Raw genomic sequence first — 20,345 nt, 5'->3', positions numbered from 1 at the left:
GCAGATATATGTATGTTGTTACAAATGTCACATTTCTGTTTCTGTGTCATGTTAAGAGTAGAATAGTTTGCGTGTGGTATTTTGACATTGTTATGCTATTATTCTACCTCATTGCATTTGTAATTGGAAAAAAACTATCTATCTACCTGTTTGTTATTTTTTCTTTGTCTTTTGATAGACTAAAGGCATTTGTGTGTAATATCTATCAATCCCTCTGCTCCCACTTTATTGGCCTAAAACTGGTCTGATACTGTGCACCTGGAAAAATGGAAATGAGTTTAAGCTTGAGGAAGTTTCCGAGCAGACAGTGAACGCAGCAACATTTCCACCGTAGCCGATTCAACAGTTCTTCGCCCATCATCTAATTGGAACAAAGAAGACTTTAAAGGTAAATCTTTTTATATGTGAATGCTACATTTAGATCGATTTTGTGTTGACCCTCACTAAACCGTTTTGCCGGCTCGCAGTACATCACTGCGGTGATATCGTGTATCAGTGTGAAAACTCCCTCAGTCCTCCCTCAGCAGATCATTCCTTTAACGCTAGAAGCTAACGTTACCGGCGAGCTCGTGTCTGCTGTCTCATTGAAACATTTTCCACTGTCCTTTAAGTTGTTTGTACATGTTTGACATGTGACTATTAGTGCACACTTAAGAATGACCACAGAGCATTAAAATGGAGGAATTACAAGACGGATTTATGCTTTAGGATGATTAGCTTGGGATGCTACCCATCCATTTCCGCATTGATGAGAGTCCGCCCTGCTCGTGTTACGGCTTGTTAATCTGAGTGCTGTACCGTCAATTCTCCTGTGTAATGTCTTGCTAATGATAGTGTATTTGTGTAAATTTAATGAATGAAAATTGCACATGCACTGTCTCAGTGGTCATAATATAAGAATTTTAGAGGATAGAGAATCTTAGTCCCAAACTCCGTTCACTAATTTGTCAAATTTGAGATTACCTTACTGAAAATCAAATGTAATCATGAAGAAGAATAAAAGTTACGATTTATAAAGAATAACTACACTCTTGTTAAGAATTCGGCATACATTCAATCACCCACCAGCTCTTACTTTTTAATTAAATCTTTTTTTTTTTCCATAATTACCACTGTCATCATTGTTCTATAGAACCTAGAACGTGAGTCAGAAAAGTTAAATATTCAATACAAATTAACGCGGTGTATACTTAGTTGAGGGATGGACTTTAAAGAAAAAAATCTATACATCTAAAAAGGCATTTACTTTTTCTCAGACACAACAGATCACGGATATGACACAATTTTGAATGAAGTTGGTCTCTCCCTGCTAGAGAGTGGCATGTATCATTGTATAACAATTATCCCACATTTGTGTTATTATGCTCATTATTATTTTTTTTTTACCTTCTAGCAACAATGAATGTCGATCATGAAATAAATCTGCTAAAGGAGGAGATTCAGCGACTCGGCAGCAAAAGTAAGGCCCTCTGTTTTGACATGTTCATGACATAAACTCTAATGAACTGTAAATATGCAATAATGTGATGCTCCTCAGCAGTTCTGGTTCATTACACCTAATGCTGGAAACATATAAGCTACGAGGTCACATTGTCTCGGCAGTGTTTCAGTCTTCACAGCAGTCCACTGTACAGGAATGGAGCCTCTCTATCTGAGCATTTTAACCACAGTAGAAGTGGTACATTCAAGCCCTCAGATAAAGTACATATTAAGATCAACTGCTTACTGCTTACACTCAGGTCTATAGACCCTCTGTACTTATACAAATGTGTAAGACGGTCTCTCTTTGCCTCTGTCTCTATCTGTTTCTTATGTTAGACACTGATGAGCCTTGTTTTTTTTCCATGTTTCTATCTTTGGTGGTAATGCTGCATTTGAGGTAATGCAGAAAAGTATGTTATCTCTCACTTTGCTGACAAATCGGAGGCAAAATTACTGCAATGCTACCTAATACTAAATTGATTAATCAATTAGCTGATGGACAGTAAAGTAACTTGCAAAACAACTGATAGTAAACTGTTAAATTTCAATGTCCCTTTTCAAGGTAGAATGCTGAAACATCCGGGTTCTGGTTAATCTCAGGAAGTGTTGCTTTTCTCATTGTTATGACATTGCAATTTAAAGGACTTGTTCAACTTATTTGAAGTGGTGTTGTATGAGTTACTTATCCATAGTTAGTGTGTTACATACAGTATGTTCCAGTCAGTTTAAGTGTACACTGTATTTAGAATATTTTCACCATTTTACTTTGTGGTCATACAGCTTTTTCTGCTGCTCTCTCAAAACTTCATTGGCGAAATCAGTAATTTACATCACAGAACACAGGAGTTGCTGGTCTACCGCTTCCTCAATCTGTTAGTTTGTTTGCATTATTGTGTGAAGTCAGCGTATCTGAACTAACCTTTTAAGACAGTGAAGTCGCACTATAACACAATCCAACTAACAGATTGAGGCAGCAGAAGACCAGCGATTCCTGTGTTCTGCGAGGTAAGATTATTGATTTTGCCAGTGGACTTTGCTTGGTTTGGAAAAAGCAATATGAAGCTTATAGTGGCAGTGGAAAAGGCTGTCTGTTGGCAAAGTAAAGGTGTGAAAAGATTCTAAATATAGGGCATATTGCGCAGCCTTTGTGCTGGTATTCCTCTCTGCTTCTCCTAACTGAGGGTATGCTGATTGCCATCTACTGTAAGTAATGCAATGACTATCATTAAATACCTCATACAACCCTACAACAAAAAATGAAAACTTTTACCCTTTAAATATCTTTTTTTAAAATATCTTTTGGATCTGGACAGATAGTCGGACAAATCAAGCACTTTTAAGACATCATCTTGGACTCTGGGAAATCATGAGCTTTTCCATCTGTACTTTGATAATAACTGGTCCAAAGAATCAGAAAACATTTTAAGATTGTAATCCATCTTATTTGAAAATAACTTCTGGACTTCTCTCTTATTTCAGATGCTGATGGTCAGACCAGTGTGAAGTTCGGGGTCTTGTTCAGCGATGACCGTTGTGCCAATATCTTCGAGGCGCTGGTTGGCACCTTGAAGGCAGCCAAGAAAAGGAAGGTGGTCAGCTTCCAATCCGAATTGCTTCTACAGGGCGTCCACGATAATGTTGATATCATCCTGCTGCAGGAATGAGGCCAAAGTTTGGACCAGATGGGCTTCTAGCAACTGTGGGTGACACGGAGTCCTCCAAAACACTGAGCTTCTGCGTTGTATCGGCTTGTCACTGAGCTTCTGTTTCCAGTTCTTTCCCTTCATATACAAGGCTCAGTATTTGACTTCAAACAATAATGACCAAAAGGACCCAGCTGGCATGTCTGCTTATGATTTAATTTGATTCCACTGTGTCAAGCAGAATCACTAAAAGGTATTTGAGAATATTTTAGGTTTTCAGGGGCTGAATTACAGCCATATTCATTGTTTCAGATGACAAGGAAAAATCTTCTTTCTCAGGCACTGCTGTTTTATCAACCACGGGTCTGTCATTTTGATACACTTTTAAGACTATAAACGCACAAATCAGGAATGTAATCGTTTGTGTAAAACATCCTCTTTTTTTTTTGTTAATTTCTGGAAAATTGCAGTATAGGATAACTATCACAACTGAATGCCTCTCTTGATCATATCAGTGTCAGGACAAAAGATGCACAGAAGAAGCAACATCGCATTTCCAATTAGAGCGCTCTGATCTTTGATAAATTTGTAATGGATACTTGTTTTTAAAGCTGCACTAGGCAAATTCTACCTTTAATAGCCTCAGGTGGCAAAATGAGCTAAAACCTCCATAACATTGAGTGTTTTTAACCTAATGCAGCTTTGAGACAGCGGGTAGTGTGTGTCCATTAACGGCATCACCAAATGGCAGTTCCATTTATTGTTTACATGAGCCATTTATACTACCTCTTGTGGACTTTGTAAAAAGACGTTATTTGACCAGTGCTTTTGGAAATCTGAGAACAATTCCTTCATACAGACTACAAAGACGACGTGCATTTCAAGAAACACTTTTGCACCTTTTTGTACTCATTGCAATCTGCTAGAGTAGTTTTTATTCCATCTTTTTTATAAGTGGTCAATACTGAATTTTCTCCTCTAAAGAATCTCCAAAACCTGCCTTTCGTAAGACAAAGTTTAAATGGCGAATGTATTTCTTGTGCAATTTCTATTGTTAGTGTATAATTACAGGGTGATTGGTGCCAAATGCAAACAATGAATTTGTAATGTTTTTCTCAGGACCAAATCCACACAACCAAAATATGTTTAATAATTGTCCTGTGGCTTAAATTAGGAGTCTTAACTTGTGACACAAGATGTGCATTTATAGTTTTATTAGTTTGTAATTTTTTTTTTAACTACTCTTTGTTTCTGTACTGTAGGTCAGATGATACTTGCAGATCAGGCGAATAAATGCAGACAAAATTATGGAAGTAACATTGTGAAATAATCTTTTTAAAATTTAACTCAATATTATAAAATGTTGTCTCATTCTGCTTTTTTCATATAACAGTGATTGGCTGTTAACTCATTCAGATCAACGCAACATTCAATCACATCTCTGTCCCGTTTGTCTCCATTTACAAAGGTTTTTTGATGGAACTTGGTATTGATGGGTCATTTAAAATTTAATTATGAAATATGACAAAAATTAAATGGTAGCAAAAAGACATTGTGCTAAAATAAAATTTAAAATAATCAATGTAATAACCCGTTATTGTGAAAAGAGTCAGCAGTATCAGTGAACATTTCATCATCATGAGCTGAATTTTAAAATTGGATTATTTAACAGTTTAATGGCTACATTTCATATTTTGTTGATTTTATCAAGATAATCTTGTTAATGTCTTGTTTATTTAATTTGTGCCACTTTGGGGCTCCATAGATTTTGATGGAGAACAAAGAGAGATTTATCTCGGATTAATGCCAGAAGGACCAACAATGTGCACATTCCACCTAAATGTAACTTTTGTGTAATATTATTTTGGGCCCGTTACCATCCTCACATCAAACAATTACCACGTCTGGTCTGCAAGTTTTATAAGACCCATGTCACATTCACTGCTGTTGTATCAACCTAGCTCAGTCTTTTAGGTTCAGGTGTTGGCTGTTTAACTTGAATTATGTGACTTTTTTTTTTTTTTCTAAACCACAGAGGAGACCGCTCACTTGCTTTGTGGCAGCATTGGTGGCATAGATGGATCCTAAACTGAAACCAAATGGTGTTAATTGTATTCTAATTATTAAAGAAACTGAAATGTAGCCGAGAAAAGATCAGTCCTGTGAAATGTAATCAGAATAGTAATAATAAACAAGGCTAAGTGGAGGTCAGAAAAGTTACGGAAATAATGGAGAAAAGCGAGCGTGAGAAAGAAACCTGCTGCTTGCATCACTGTCATTTTGGATTATCCTGCTGCTGTTGCACTGGAGTGACTTTCACATGACCTCCTGAACATAAATGCCAAGTACAGTAAAAGTCAACATTTAGTTAACAGAGAAAATTATGATCAGAGCTGTGCCAATACCTCGAGACATTTCTGTGTACCAACAGGATGCCTGCATGATGTGTTCAAGTGCGTCATTTACTGTTTTTGTATTGGCAATAATACATTCCCAGACAAACACAGGTTTGGGATACACTCCAAGGAATAAAGTCTTTACACTTGAAGCCTTGAACCTGCTTTGCTGTGTGTTTTGTGTAATGAGTTTGTACTGAAATTCTTGATACATACATACTCATCCACATTATTGCGTGACTGGAATGTGTTGATTTATAGTATTTATATTAATTTTGTTTTATAATTTACTTTTTATTCTTTTATACCTCTGGTATGAATGGAGTGGATTTCTGGTTGTCACTGAAGCTTTATTCAGCTGCTTTGGAATCACATGTAAGTAGTTTACACTGATTTTGGTGCAAATTGTGCATTTTGGTGCAAAGAGATTATGCTAGTAGCAGAAAAATAAGTTGCAATACCACTGAAATCAGTGTTGCTTGGTGTGAGGGGTGTGAGTCAAATTAGAGAGCAGCTGCTATTGTTTTGTAAACCGTCTTAAGTCATTTTTTAAAAATAGTTTTAACAATACAAGATGAGCAAAAAAAAAAAAAAATCAAGATTTATGAGTGGAGTTTGGTGGCCTGAACACATCTGGGGAAAGAAATCCTTTTTGTCTTGTCAGACTTCTCACTCATTCTGGAGTTCACATCTAAATACCATTGATTGTTGTACAGGTAATTTATATACAACCTGCAAACTCCAGTGACCTCACAGGGATTTTTGGGAATATCACCACCCAGGCTGATGACATATGTGCTGTCATAACTGCTGCTTAAGACAATGATGCCTCCCTACAGGTATGTGACGCTCCCAGCTCCTGCTGAGTCTGCTGCTGCATTCATGTACTGTGGGAATATCTGACAACTTTTTTTCAGGTTAGACTTGTTTTGATTTTGCTTAATTTTTAGTGTTGTACAATAGTTTCACATACGTCAATTAACACCAAATCTTCCTGATTTGTATGTGATCTACCTAAAGTCAAACATGAGGTAAAAAGGAAGTCAGTAAAGAAAGGCAAACCATCTGTCATTTTACTCAAACTTGTATTATCTGTTTTGTTCTTGCAGTGTACAAATATTTTTTTCAGCCTTAGCAGAAGGTTCAGTCTATTAAAGTAGAAGAACTAAATGCAGAAAAATGTCCTCTGTGACTATTATTGTATATCATATCAATAAATGATTATGCATGCATTGATGCAGGACTACTTACTGTTGCAGTTGTTGAGGTCAATCTCATTTTGAACTATTTTTTATTGGACTGCATTTAATGATTGTTGTTGCTATGGCTTCATCTGCTATTAATTATTCAAAGCAATCAAAATAGTAAATAGTCAATTAATTTTCTGAGTTCACTAGTTAAGTAATGAGCTATTTTTTCAGCTGTACTTGTATAAACTGTTTAAGTTTAATTTACAGCAAAACATCATATATTGTAAATTCTTAATTTGTTTTCTGTGTAAAAATCTTAATTTCAAATAGTAACTAGTAGCTAAAGTCAGATTAATGTGGTGAATAAGTAATGTAATTTACCCCTAAGATGTAGTAGAGTATAAGTAGAAAGTCACAGAAAATGGAAATACTTAAGTAGAGTTCAAGTACCTCAGTAAAATTACTCAGTTACATTCCACCACTAATAATAACACGGGCTTTAGCCTACACCTCGTTTTGCCCATCTCATTATGTTTACTTGCTCTGTTTTTGTTTATTAAGTCCTCTTTCCTTGCTCTTTGTGCTTCTACCGTGGATAAGCAGGCTACGTAGTTAAATTGTTTATTTTCTCTGTCTTTATGATCGTGAGTCTGCACGGGTCTTTTATTTTGAAAATTAACCGGATTCTGCCTTTTCCGTGCCTGACTTCCTGCCTGTTCGACCTGCTCTGTGTCAATTGACGCGCATCAAAAACAGACTTGCTGCGTATTCTCTGCGGAGCGGAGCGCCGAGCCGCTTCTGGGACGCAGCTACGAGGCGCCGCAGCGCTTCTAGTGTGAACACGAGCATTGACTAGAATCGCTGCGAATCGGTGTGCAGCCGCGCCTGGTATGAATTACCGGCAAGACTCGCGCTTTCCCACAGCACATGAACGCCGCATAAATCGTTGACGGCCAATGCGGGGGGCGGGGTCCTGTGACGTCAGGGGGTGGAAGAAAACAGCGGAGCAGGAATCAAAACAAGAGACGGACACGCCTTCGTTCTTAAAGGTTATAGCAGCTTATTCCTTCAAACTGGTGCTTTGAGAGCTGCTCAGAATCCAGCCTGTCGTTCAGGAGGACACCGTAAACATCAACACAGAGAGAAAACACTGCAGAAACACTGCAGAAATGGAGTCCACAGAAATGTCAGACAGCGCTGACAGCAGCCGTTGATAGAGGTCGAAAATAACACTGACATCCGAATCCTGTAAAATGCCCAACCAGAAGAACAACAAGGGAAAGAAAAGCAAACGCACTAACAGTAGCGGAGATGAGCAGGAAAATGGAGCCTGTGCGGCTGCAACAGGAGGCGCGGCCGCGGCGGCTGCACCCAGAAACGAGCGCTCGAGTGGTAAGAGAGGAAACGGACACAGATGTAGAAGTTTGGTGATGCTGTCTTCCTGCCAGGGGAAGCTCTGTGTTATCTGTGCGACTGTCACATACATGCACTGCAACGTTGCAAATGGCACTACCCCCCCTCCACTTCGTTCCACTCCGGAGAGAACGCTGTACCAAACTTCTATTTAGAAATATATGCATTTAATGGTTCCTTGATTATCGGCAAATGCGGGCTTTAATGGTCGATCACGACTTGAGGCCTTGCATGAATAGAGCGGATTTTTTTTTGTCGTCGTTGCATATGTGAACTAGCAAGTAGGTAGTACTCAACTGCAGTGAAATCGGGGTTTGTGTAACAGATCTCGGAAAGCCACGACGGTTTGTTTTGGTACAAGAACATTGTGGGAACAAAAAGCAAAAAGTTTAAATATTATTGAAACAGGTGGTGCTTGATGTGTCGGATTGTAGCCGAACTGGACAGCGGTTAATGTGATTTCTCAAATAGTCTTTAGTCCTGTTTTAATGCGTTTGACTTGTATCCGATAAGCATGGAATCTGTAAATTGTAGGATTTATGAATGGAATTTGGCGCCTCACGCTCCTCTTGGAAAAAGGGTCATCGTATGTAAAAATAGTATTCCTCGGGGTCAAATGAAGGCCTGGGGCGTCTTAATGACCCCATGCAATACTTCCATTAATGTTGCTACATCCACGTTACTGATAGATGGCTGCTACATTCGGTGTGTAGGCTACAAGGCAGGCCTCAGCTGTCTTTTCCTGACGCGCACCTTGTCCACACATTTTTGGTTGTGGCCTTCCTCAAGGGTAATACTGTCATCTCACCACTTGTCTGCGCACTCAAGTTCAACTTCATCCCATACAGATTGACAACAGCTAGAAACAAGTTACCCTACTTGTCTTCCTGCACTCTGAAATTTGGCTCAAGTTTTGTCTAAAACAGGCATGGATTAGAAAAAACAGCATTTCAGATTATATGTAGGTTATTGCACTTGTCCTGCAATATACAAACATAAATAGTATCAGATATCAAGATAGTTATTTTATGGTATTGTTATAACATTTGTAATGTACTGATGTATTTTTTGTAATAGTTAATATCCCAACAAAGCAGAACTGAAACATTAGTTTATTAAGTGTCAGTTGATCAGCAGAAAACTTGTCAGCTACTACTTTGATTCTTTATAATTTAAGTAATTGTTCAAGCAAAATGAGTGTTCCAGATTCTCAAATATGTAGATTTGTTGCTTTTTCTCTTTTTAGTGTGTAAGAGTGTGAAGTACTTTCTATTAACTGTTTGATTGGCAATGGGGAAAGGATTGTAGAAACTGTAGAAATAAATCCTTCCCCTGCTTTCTTGGTTACCTGCAACTGCCTCAGGGCTGATTTCTAGATAAAGGATTCTTTATTTTTTTCAGAGAAAATCTAGAGTGCCTTGCCTGTCCTCAGCTCCCCCACAGCACCAAATGTTTGCAACACAAGCTAACATTAGCTTAGAAATCTATGTAAGGTCACCATATTTTCAAACCCTGTAACTGGGACACTTGGTTTACCAAGTGGTCATGCACACGCTTATGCATGCGCCATGGGCATTTTCATAAAGATAAATAAAAATAAAAATGATATGTATATAGAACTCATTCACTATAAATTAAAAAGATAAATCAGGAACAGTTATTTCAGTGCTTAGCACACCTACTGACAGACCAAAATCCAGAACAAAATGACAAGGGTTCATCTGAAAGTAGCAGGAAGGTCAGTTAATCAGTGTGCTTTGAATTATGAATGAATGCATTTGCTTCTTACAGCTGTCCACGGCTGCTTTATACTGTATGAAAAACTTCTCTTTGAAAGTGAAATCACTGCAGCACCTGATTGGAGCACGACTGATATGGTGATAAATCTGCCACCACTGAGATGTACAGTGCCAGAAAGCAGTGCCTGTTCACTGTGTTAAGCTTCATTAAATCGCCTGAAAACAATACCAGGCTGCTACAGTATAACCACACAGACCCCTACACTGTCCAGACTACTCAGTTATAACTCGATGCTCGCTTTTTAATTAAGCAGACAGCAGGGCTCATCTCTTTTCCATCTCTCTTTTACCCTTGAAGCACATCATTGTGCAAACACTGCTGTGTAACACTGATTACTAAACCGTGCGACCGTGTGCAAGGTGAGATACTTAAGAATTGTTGATCAAATAGTATTGGTAATCACCACCAAATCAGTGTCTTTATATTGCTGACCTGTTGTTGTCATGTTTGAGTGTGATTGGCACAGCTGTTTCAGAGCAATGAAATCAGTGATGTGACTTGCTCGGAAAGTATTTAATGAATACCCCGCCTGCTGATCTATAGTCACCTTCACCCAGCCCTTTTACACAGTGTGCCGCTGCACATACATGAACTAAAATGGAACATGAACATTGAGTCTGTTTGCTTGCTACCTTGCACTTAGCATTTTTTAATTAAAGCTTCAACTGAGGCAAATAAATATTTAATGGAGGGTGAAATGCCTGTTTTTTCACATCGTATCCTTAAAGGAAAGCAAACTGAACTATCTTTGACATTTGGACTGTTGGTTGGACAACAAGCTGATTTATCAATAAAACAATCAGCAGATAAATATGCATTTGCTGCCCTACATAAAATGAAATGCATATTAACTTTTCAAAACAGTAAAGTATGTTTAGTGTATTCTTGAGTGAATTTTTAGCTATTGTTTTTTTTTTTCCTGCATGACCGTGATTCATTTAATGATTCATTCAAGCTGAACTAAAACAAGTAGCACTTCTCCCCTAAAATGATACACAGGGCTAAAAATGTATGAGAAAGTGAATTTTTCTTCACTGTGTGGTGTTTTTAGAGAGAGAGACAAAAAAGCACTGACAGTGTACCGGAAAAGGAAGGAGGAAACTATCCCCCCCACACACCCACAGTGTATTATCATGAGCTACTTCTTGTAGAGACTGTGTGCCCACATTTGCTTGATTCACATCCAGACTTGACAATTGGCAGGGCTTGAATAGAGCTGCTCACAGGCTTGGATGGCCTAGTTGAATTTCATAAATCGATGGCGAGGAGGCAGCAAGGACACTCAAATCTCTCTTTTAACGTTGTCACCTCACGTTGTGTTGTTGATGTGTTGATGATGATCTTGTTAATTTAACTTATGGTTGAGAGGCTGCTTTAATGGTTCTATTGTTCGGTTAAATCAGTGTAATTGTGGAAAATAATAATCACATTCTTCCAGAGGCAAGGGGGAAGTCTTCAACATTGTTTCTTTTAACTACCTGAACAAAACCCAAAGACATTCACTGTACACATGTTAGACAAAGAAAAGCTGCAAAATTGATTCATTGACTAATTGTTTCAGCTTTGATCATTTTAGCCCTTTTAGCACTGATTGTTGATTAATCAGCAGACTGTTTTTCTCATTCAATCAATAAATTGGCCATTTTGTTTAGCTAATTGTTTGCTGGGTACATCTGCTTGCTAATGCACATCAGTTGTTAGCGTAGTGGCATTCCTTCAAGACATCAAAAAGCCACTAATGAGCTGTAGGCACAGTAACTTAAGGTGAATGACAGGAGATGTATCACAGTTTAAAAAACCTTTACTGGAGAAAAAGTTCAAAATTACATTTTGTCACACAGGAGAAAAATTTTATATGAGTATGAGTATATGTCATTGTCTGTCAGTATACATGAATTGGGTTTTTACTTAACTATGAATTTTGCATTATTTTTGAATTAACATTAACTTTTTCACATTGTGGCTCTTACAGTTAGCTGCCATTTTGCTGACATTAGCTATCAGATGTCCACTAGCTAGGTAAAGATTGATTTAACCAGCTGGTTAGCATTTTGCTAACATTAGCTAACTCTGTAGTTCCCAAACTGGGGAGCATGGATGATCAGGGGAGAAATATAGATTTAGTTAAACATTAATTAATCTGACTTATATATGAAAATTAGAAAACAGACGAGTTTGTTGATGCTATCATGCTAACTTTCATTTCACTAAAATTCTACCTGAATCTTTTTTATCAGTTGCTTCCTCAATTATTGTTTATGATTCATAATAAGTGTCAGACAAGGAAATTTGAGCAAGCAGTTTCTCACATTTGAAAGCCTGCAATCATCAGATGTTTGGCATTTATTTACTCCATTATCAAAGTAGTTGTCAGTTTATTCTCTGTAATCATTTCAGGTCAAAATCATTTATTATGCAAAGGTACATATAAAGCCAAAATGACAAATATTCACCAGACTGTTGCTGCGACAAAATGAGCAATTTATGCTGTCTGGGGTTATATTAAAGCTGCAACTAACAATTATTTTCACTAACATTTTATTTTATTGATTGGTTGGTTGTGCTATAAAATTTCAGAAAATGGTGAAAAATATTGATCACTGTTTCTCAAAGCCCGAGGTTGACAAATTGACAAATTCATGAAAATAGTGATTAGTTGCAGCCATAGAATCATTAAAATGCCAGATGTGAGTGATGTGAATAAATGGGGCTTTTGTTGGAAAGTGTGATGAGAACACAATAAAATCAGCTCCTCTCCTTCCCCCCCTCCCGTCTTTACTCATTCAGAGGGCCAGTGTGCGACCCCTCTCGGCTGCAGCTTGGGCCGTCCCATCGACCTGGAGAAGGACGACTACCAGCGGGTGCTCTGCAACAACGAGCTCTGCCCGTACGGCAACTGGATGCATCTGCAGTGTTTCTACGAGTGGGAGAGCTCCATCCTGGTCCAGTTCAACTGCATCGGCCGTGCTCGCTCCTGGAACGAGAAGCAGTGCCGGCAGAACATGTGGACCAAGAAGGGCTACGACCTAGCCTTCAGGTTCTGCTCCTGCCGCTGTGGCCAGGGCCACCTAAAGAAAGACACCGACTGGTATCAGGTGAAACGTATGCAGGATGAGCGCAAGAAGAAGCCGCCTGAGAGGAGCTCGGGCAGGAATGGGGCCAGCGGCGGGGCAGCGGGGTCCGGGGACGGGCTTTTTGAGGAGCCCAAGAAAAGCAAGCTGCCAGGAGGAGCAGCAGGTGGAGGTAAACTGTCCCACAGAGCCTCGAGTCAGGAGTTACCTCGGAGACAATCAGTGGACCGTCAGAACTCTTCAGAGAGAGGAGCAGCAGCAGGAGGACATGCTGCAGGAGGAGCCTTTTCTCTTGGGCCTCCTCAGAAGTCTCCGTGTGACTCACCGGGACAGTCTCCCCCAACTGGTTTTCCTTTCTCCCCCACCACTGCCCTCGGATCAGGAGGCGGAGGACCAGGATTACGAGGTTCCCGTCCACTGGGAGAGTTCCTCAAATCAGCCGTCCACATGGACCCACAGAGGAAGCATCTCCTGGTCGGGGGAGCACTCAGTCGGGGCGGCGGCTGCTCAATGGGAGCCTCCGGAGGTGGAGCTCACCTCGACCCTGGCTCTGTTCTTCCCCTGCCCCTGTCCTTCGCCCTCCCGCTCCACCACCGAATCACCTCCGGCAGCGTGGGTGACGGCACCCACTCTCACCCAGTGCAGTTCCTGAGGAGGCTGGACCTCTCGGAGCTCCTCACCCACGTCCCCCGACACAAACTCAACACCTACCATGTCCGCATGGAGGACGATGCCCAGGCAGGCCAGGGAGAAGAGCTGCGCAGGTACAGTTGACTCCAAAACCTTTTAAGATGGTTCAACTCACAAACATAATTTAAATCAATTCAAGCTTTATTTTTGGCTTAAAATATGACTTAAAAGCATATTGCAGTATTTCCTTAAAAAACAGACTCACTTATGACCCATTAGAAGTGTGTGGTGGTGCCTGTATCTGCACAGTGCCTGTGTCTGCCTGGATTTTCTTATTTCTTCATATTTTGCTGTGATCGAGATATTTCTGGGTCTCAGCCGGTTTGTTAGTGGTGTGTAGCCCCTAGCCAATAAACATGCAAGTTGTGAGGAGACTATAAAAAACCGCAGCGACCAGCAAATACATTGCAAAGAATTTTACACACACGCAGGCAGCAGACTGGGGATCGCTTCAGCCGTATTCACACAAAATCCGGTGTTGCTGCATATGCACTGCAATGCTGCATGTTCTATCTTTAACTGGAGTTAAGTTAAATAATTAGTTCAAAGTCGTCTCATGAGTTTTGAAAACTAGCTGATGATTTGAGACAACGAGTTGGACAAATTTAAATTAGCAGTATGTAGCCATTGCACATGAAAAACAGTACAGTACAGCAGTCAAAATAGCGAGTTGCAGCTTTATAATGGTTCCCTTGTAAATTGATGATAATAAGCAACGATTAGTCCACCGCCATAGGTTGATCAGCTTTTTATACCTGACAATGTAAAGTTAAACTTGTTATCCTGAAAACAAAAGCCCACTGCTCTGAAATAAAACACTCTGGATGATGAGTAAAGTCACTGGCTGCCAGACTCATTTGGAGAAATGCATTAATTTTAACTCTAATTAACCAACTCTGGTTTAGTTGGAAATGGACCCTTTATTCATCGGGTTAGATGTGTTAGATTCTGGCTCTATACGTCTCAACAGGCAGCTGCAAAATGGGCTGCAACATAATCCTCAGAGGGAACTGCATTCATCAAAGTATGTCCACTAAACTGCTTGTTTGTGCCTCTGACAGGCTCAGATTGATATTCTCTGCATCTGAACGTATCCCTACAGAGATAGACAGTTTTGTTAAAGAGTAAGATCCTTAACCATTGTATTCATGTCCCCAAAGCCACCGGACACCATTGACTAATACAGTGACTTTACCCCACAAATCCTCGTAAAACACACTTCATTCAAACTTGTCTGAAACAAAATAAAACTCACCACAACCATCTTGGTTTGTCTTTCTACCGGAAATCACCGGTTCTGGATTGGCTGAAATAAATCAGAACCTCAGATATGCATAACCTCCTAAGAACTTGACAGAAAGAAGCTGTGGCTGCTGGTGGTGGAGCCACTCTTTCAGCAGAGTCACTATGAACAGTCAAGGCTGATCCCAGAGACCTTGTTTGATAAGTTTAGTGGAGTAGGGGCTAAAATCAATAACAGTCTCCTTCACGGTTCACATTATCTTTGTTACTATGAAGAGAAATAACCATAACTGAACATTTATTAAAGATAGGCTGGCCAGTGCTTTGAAGCATTTACCATTGCCATGGTTACTGATGTCCAAACCGGTTATCAGTAAGCTTTTTTTTCTTGTTTTTTCAAGAGAGGAAGGTGATGTTGCATCACCTGCACCAAAAACAAAATACTGATGGAGCTCCGCCGTGGCGTTAATTAGTCTCAAAACTGGTGCACATAAAAACCAGGCATGTGCATGTGATACAAGCTGCAGACTGTGTTCTTTATGTGTCGTTTCTACTTCTTATACAGCACAGTAAAAGGAAACAACAGCACTAGATAAGGTAACATAAACTACACAAGATTATATGAAGTGCATTTAGTGTGCAACCATGTAACTAAGTGCAAAGTTTAAAGATTGTTAAAAATACTTAAGCTGCTGTAAGTGTAAACAGTATGCCAATAGGTAGAACAGTACAGTAAAGTATTAAAAAAACATTTTTTGCATAAACTCAATGAAGTGAAAGTGAATAATAATTATTATTTATTAGTTTCAACTGTTGAATTTTCAAGCACCCAAATATAACAGAACTTTTTTTTTAAAGTAAGTTTCAAAAACTCAAACATTAAAGTTAATTCAAGAAGAAAAGCACATTATCTCAACTACAGATTATAGGTCAGCAAAACTTTTAGTTCATTTCAAAAGTAATGAGTTTGGGTGCCCCTGTCGCTCATTTGGTAGATCGTACGCACCGTGTTTGAGGATATCTGTCCCTTTGCAGCAGCCACGGGTTCGATTCCAGCCTGTGGCTGTTTCCTGCATGTTGTCTCATCTTTCTCAGACCTTTCTGCTCGTCACTTCAGCTGTCTCTATCTAAATAAAGGCATGAAAAGCACAAAAATAGAGTTTGATTAAAAGACTCAAATATCTGGTGAAGGCAGTTACCCTGAAATTATTCTTTTCAGCTTTTTTTTATCATCCTGAAAAGCTGATGAACTGATAAAGAAAAAGAGCATGCCACACACATCTGCCAGAGCCGTTCAGTGTAGAGCTTTTAATTATGGCGTTTCTAATATTGTCCTCTGTCCATGTTGTCCTGTAGGTTCATCCTGTCAGCCCTCAGTGCGAGCCAGAGAAACGTGGTCAACTGTGCGCTGTGCCACAGAGCACTGCCTGTGTTTGAACAGTTTCCTTTGGTGGACGGGACTCTGTTTCTTAGCCCTTCACGCCATGACGAGATTGAGTATGATGTCCCCTGCCACCTTCAAGGTCAGACCCGGTTTTAAGCTCGTGGCACGAGGCCAGAGATTGTTTCACACAAATACTTAGTGTGTGTAGTTATCGTAGATCAAACTAATGCAAACATTTTGTGCATTTGATTCACAAATATGAAAAATATTTGAAAAAGTGTTGACTTGTCAGGAGTACAACCTCTTGCTTAAGCTGCACATTTTCATTTGTTCCCCTATTATGGTGAAAAAAGTGGTGAAAAAAAATCCAATCAAATAAATGTTTCTGCAGATAACAAGAGCAATAACTCAGAATAATCTCAAGACAAAGATACTATTCATAAATCCTAACTCATAAGTCAGTTCTCCTTTATGGATGAAAGTCCATGGATGGTTGGTCGTTCCACCACTTTGATCCAGACTGAAATATCTCTTTAATATGAGATGAATTGCCATGAAATTTGGTTCAGACATTCGTGGTTCTCAGAGGATGCTCCCCAGACTTTCACTCTAGCATCCTCATGTGTAACTTTTTACTTTTTAATGAAATTCCTCAACTTCTTTTCGGATAAATTACCATGAAGATTTCTTCAAACGTTCATATTCTCCTCAGGATGAATTGTTATACTTTAAGGGATAGTTCAGATTTTTGTAAGTGGGAAGGCATGAGGTAGTGTAAGTTAGTGAAATGCGGTTGCTCCTACCCTCTAAAATATGTTCTGCAGCCGACCCTGTCCACAGCGGTACACTGCTTTGCTTCCTACACTGGTACTTCAAAAAGCCTGAACTATCCCTTTATCTTTCCATCTAGTGCCATCATATGGTCAAAATTTTAACATGCAGCTTCTGCATTTTGTGTTTAGTGCTAATCAGCACGTCAGCATGCTAAAATGCTACAGTAACCATGTTATCATTATCATAGTGAGTATGTTAGCATTTAGCCTGAAGCACCGCTGTGGCAACATGTGAAGCAAGTACATGACTCTGGATCGAACTACCAGGATTGCTCCTAATCAGGAAAAAAAAAACTGCATATTTAGTGGCTACATAATTGCAATCATTAGCATTATTTTTTCTCAATTATTCACTTTCTATCTAAAATGTTCAAACTGTGTTATCTTTTCTTTCTGTATGGACAAATTAGGGCCGGTTAATCCATCAATAAGCTCATACTGAGTGTAGACATAAAAGGTTTTCTGCTGGCTTCTTCACAGTCCAACATGAATGAGAATTAGCACAGCAGCTGCATGAAGTTTCTTTGATGTTCTGGCCCAGAGGCTTTGATATGTATGGTCCTTGATATGCATCAGTATGAGAGGATTATTGATTCTTTTTTTTTTTCCTGCTTCTGTGTCAGGCAGAATATAAATGTTGGTGCAAGAGAAATGGTTTAATCATGCTGTGCAGTTAAAAAGTGAGGATTCAATTTTGTTTTTTTTTTTGGTTTTTTTTTTTGGTTTGTTTTTTTTTTGGCAGTGTGGAGGTGGCTTTGTTTATTCAACAGTAGTTCACAATTATGACTTTTCATTTAAGAGGATCGGAGCTTAGCTCTTGAGAAAATGTAAAGGCATGAGGTTTTATTTCTGGTGAGCAAGTTTAAATTTGAAAACACTTGTTCACCAGAAACACATGAGAACATCATAATCAAGACTCTTGTGTGATCAATTTTGGATGATGTTAGTGGTTCTGAGTTCAAAGGACTACTTCGTTAGCATAGATGAAAAAAGCACAGTGAATAAAATGACTTGGAACCATTTTCTAAGCGTTGTTTTACTGGCACACTGAGACTCACTCACACAGAAGCTGTACAGATCTGGGAAAGTTTCTTTGTGGTACTTGTCAGGCTGCTCTTTTAGGAAATGAAACCACATCAGGTATAAGCATCGTGGCAATCAGTCACAGTCAACCTTTACTTGTGGACAAGCTTGCTGACTGTCTACTGCCCAGAAAACATTGTTATATTTTGGAAGCATGATAAAGGGCAGAGGAAGCAATCAGGAGTTGATTTTTATTGATTTTCCTGTTCTGTTCTGCCTTGAAGACTTTACTTAATTTCTGTCTAACTATATGTTTCTGTATTTTCTAACAGGCAGGTTAATGCACCTCTATGCCATCTGTGTGGACTGTTTGGAAGGTGTCCACAAGATAGTCTGCATCAAGTGCAAGTCACGTTGGGATGGGAGCTGGCACCAACTGGGCACCATGTACACCTACGATATACTGGCCGCTTCGCCGTGTTGCCAGGTACAAACCCCGATTAACACTGGAACAAATGACTGCATGTGAAAGGTGTCACTTGTAGTGACGAACCAACAGAGAAAAACACCCAACCCTGCAGCTGAAAATTGTCTTTCTTCTGTTTTTACTGTTGAGGTTCAATGTCACAGTTCTCATTGACCCATTTCCACCCGCAGCAGGCAGCTGTTTTAAGTAAAAAATGCTCTAATAAATCTACTGTCAAGTACCAAACAAATACAGTCAGCTGGTGAACATAGTGGAGCATTTAGCAGCTAAAGAGGCAGATATTTACCTCAGGGGTTAGCGGAGACCAATGGAAGAATTCAGATCCTTTACATAAAGGGTAACTTTGCTATTTTTCAACCAACAATTTTTTTAATTCATTTAGTATTCAGCGAGACCACTGCAGCTGGCAGAAGCGAAACAGGCTGCAATGTAATCCTCATGGGCAATCAAAGTACGTCCACTAAAAGGGCTTGTTCTGCCACTGACAGGCTCAGACGGTCTGGTTGCACAGCGGACATTTTGAGTTGTCAGAGCAGGAAAAACACAGGCGGACTTAATAACAGTAATTGCGGCTCAGTTCCATTAAGTGTCTGAGTTACGGTGACAGTGAACCAGCATGCACAATAGAAAGACCTCGCCTAAGTGAAATGCAACAATCACTGATACACCTGTGAGTCTCTGATATGACACGTCAAAATATCTGCTGTGCAACTAGTTTATATTCTAAGTGTCTTGACGACCTTATAGAAAGGATCCTACAGACAGACCTTTTCGATAAAGAATAAGATCCTTTTTGTTTAGCCAGAAACAGCCAGTTTAAAAAAAACGATTCATTCAGATTTGACAGAAACAAAAATATCTTGGCTTGCCTTGCCTTTGACTTTTTAACCTCCATGCTCAGATCTTGTGCAGCTTTAATACGGGGTGCTGTCAACTGACCTGCGTCCCCCTGTGTGTCCTCAGGCTCGTCTCAACTGTAAGCACTGCGGGAAGCCGGTGGTGGACGTTCGAGTTGGGATGCAGTATTTCTCTGAGTACAGCAACGTCCAGCAGTGCCCTCACTGTGGCAACCTGGACTATCACTTTGTTAAACCATTCTCCTCCTACAAAGTACTCGAGGCTTATTGACAAATGCTGTTCATGCATGCTAGTTAAGCTGCTTTTGTTCCTTTTTTTTCTAACACAATCTAGGAAAGATTTTATTTTTTTGGGCCTTAAGGTGGTTTTATGTTTTTAAGTTCTCTCTTTTGATTTCTTTTTTTATGTATAGGTAAAGTATGACTCTAGTTAAAAGAAAAAGTCAGACAGTATCTCTCTGCTGTTTAGAGAAAGGTGTTGATAAAGTGTGGAACTGACACTTCGGTCAAGCAAACACATTTATCTGTGACAAGTGAATGTATCTGTACGCCAAATTTGCTTTTATTTTTTATTTTTTACCAAAAACATAAAGATGAATCTCGAATAAAGCAGAGAAAGATATGCATTGGTGGTGGTTTGATATTTTCATTGTATCTGAAACACTTTTCCACAACATTGGTGACAAGAGTGACTGCCTCTTTCACGCAATTTGAGATATTATTCTGAAAATCATCATCAGTGTTTTTATTGATGATCCTCAAGTGCGTCACACAGATAAGCATATTTTATTACCTGATTGTCATCACTGTCTAGCTGCACTGTGGTTCAGTGGT

The 20,345-nt window shown here is 39.4% G+C and overlaps 2 protein-coding genes across 2 annotated transcripts; both read left to right on the top strand.

Moving 5' to 3' along the window:
• The first annotated feature begins 242 nt into the window (after window positions 1-242).
• abracl (ABRA C-terminal like) lies at window positions 243-4,328 on the top strand. The gene is made up of 3 exons (XM_084737798.1): window positions 243-388; window positions 1,394-1,459; window positions 2,962-4,328. Exons 2-3 carry the CDS (start codon window positions 1,399-1,401, stop codon window positions 3,144-3,146), a joined length of 246 nt encoding a protein of 81 aa, XP_084593924.1. The 5' UTR covers window positions 243-388; window positions 1,394-1,398; the 3' UTR covers window positions 3,147-4,328.
• A 3,350-nt stretch (window positions 4,329-7,678) lies between these two features.
• heca (HECA ribonucleoprotein granule regulator) lies at window positions 7,679-20,133 on the top strand. The gene is made up of 5 exons (XM_084737838.1): window positions 7,679-8,103; window positions 12,712-13,759; window positions 16,284-16,450; window positions 18,500-18,654; window positions 19,618-20,133. The coding sequence occupies exons 1-5, from the start codon at window positions 7,965-7,967 to the stop codon at window positions 19,780-19,782; spliced, it is 1,674 nt and encodes a 557-aa protein (XP_084593964.1). The 5' UTR covers window positions 7,679-7,964; the 3' UTR covers window positions 19,783-20,133.
• Window positions 20,134-20,345: the final 212 nt, after the last annotated feature.

The sequence above is a fragment of the Lutjanus erythropterus genome, chromosome 15 (genome assembly GCF_056507025.1).
Source record: "Lutjanus erythropterus isolate fLutEry1 chromosome 15, fLutEry1.hap2, whole genome shotgun sequence".
In the NCBI taxonomy this organism is placed as follows: domain Eukaryota; kingdom Metazoa; phylum Chordata; class Actinopteri; order Lutjaniformes; family Lutjanidae; genus Lutjanus; species Lutjanus erythropterus.
This window is presented reverse-complemented; position numbering and strand designations above follow the sequence as displayed.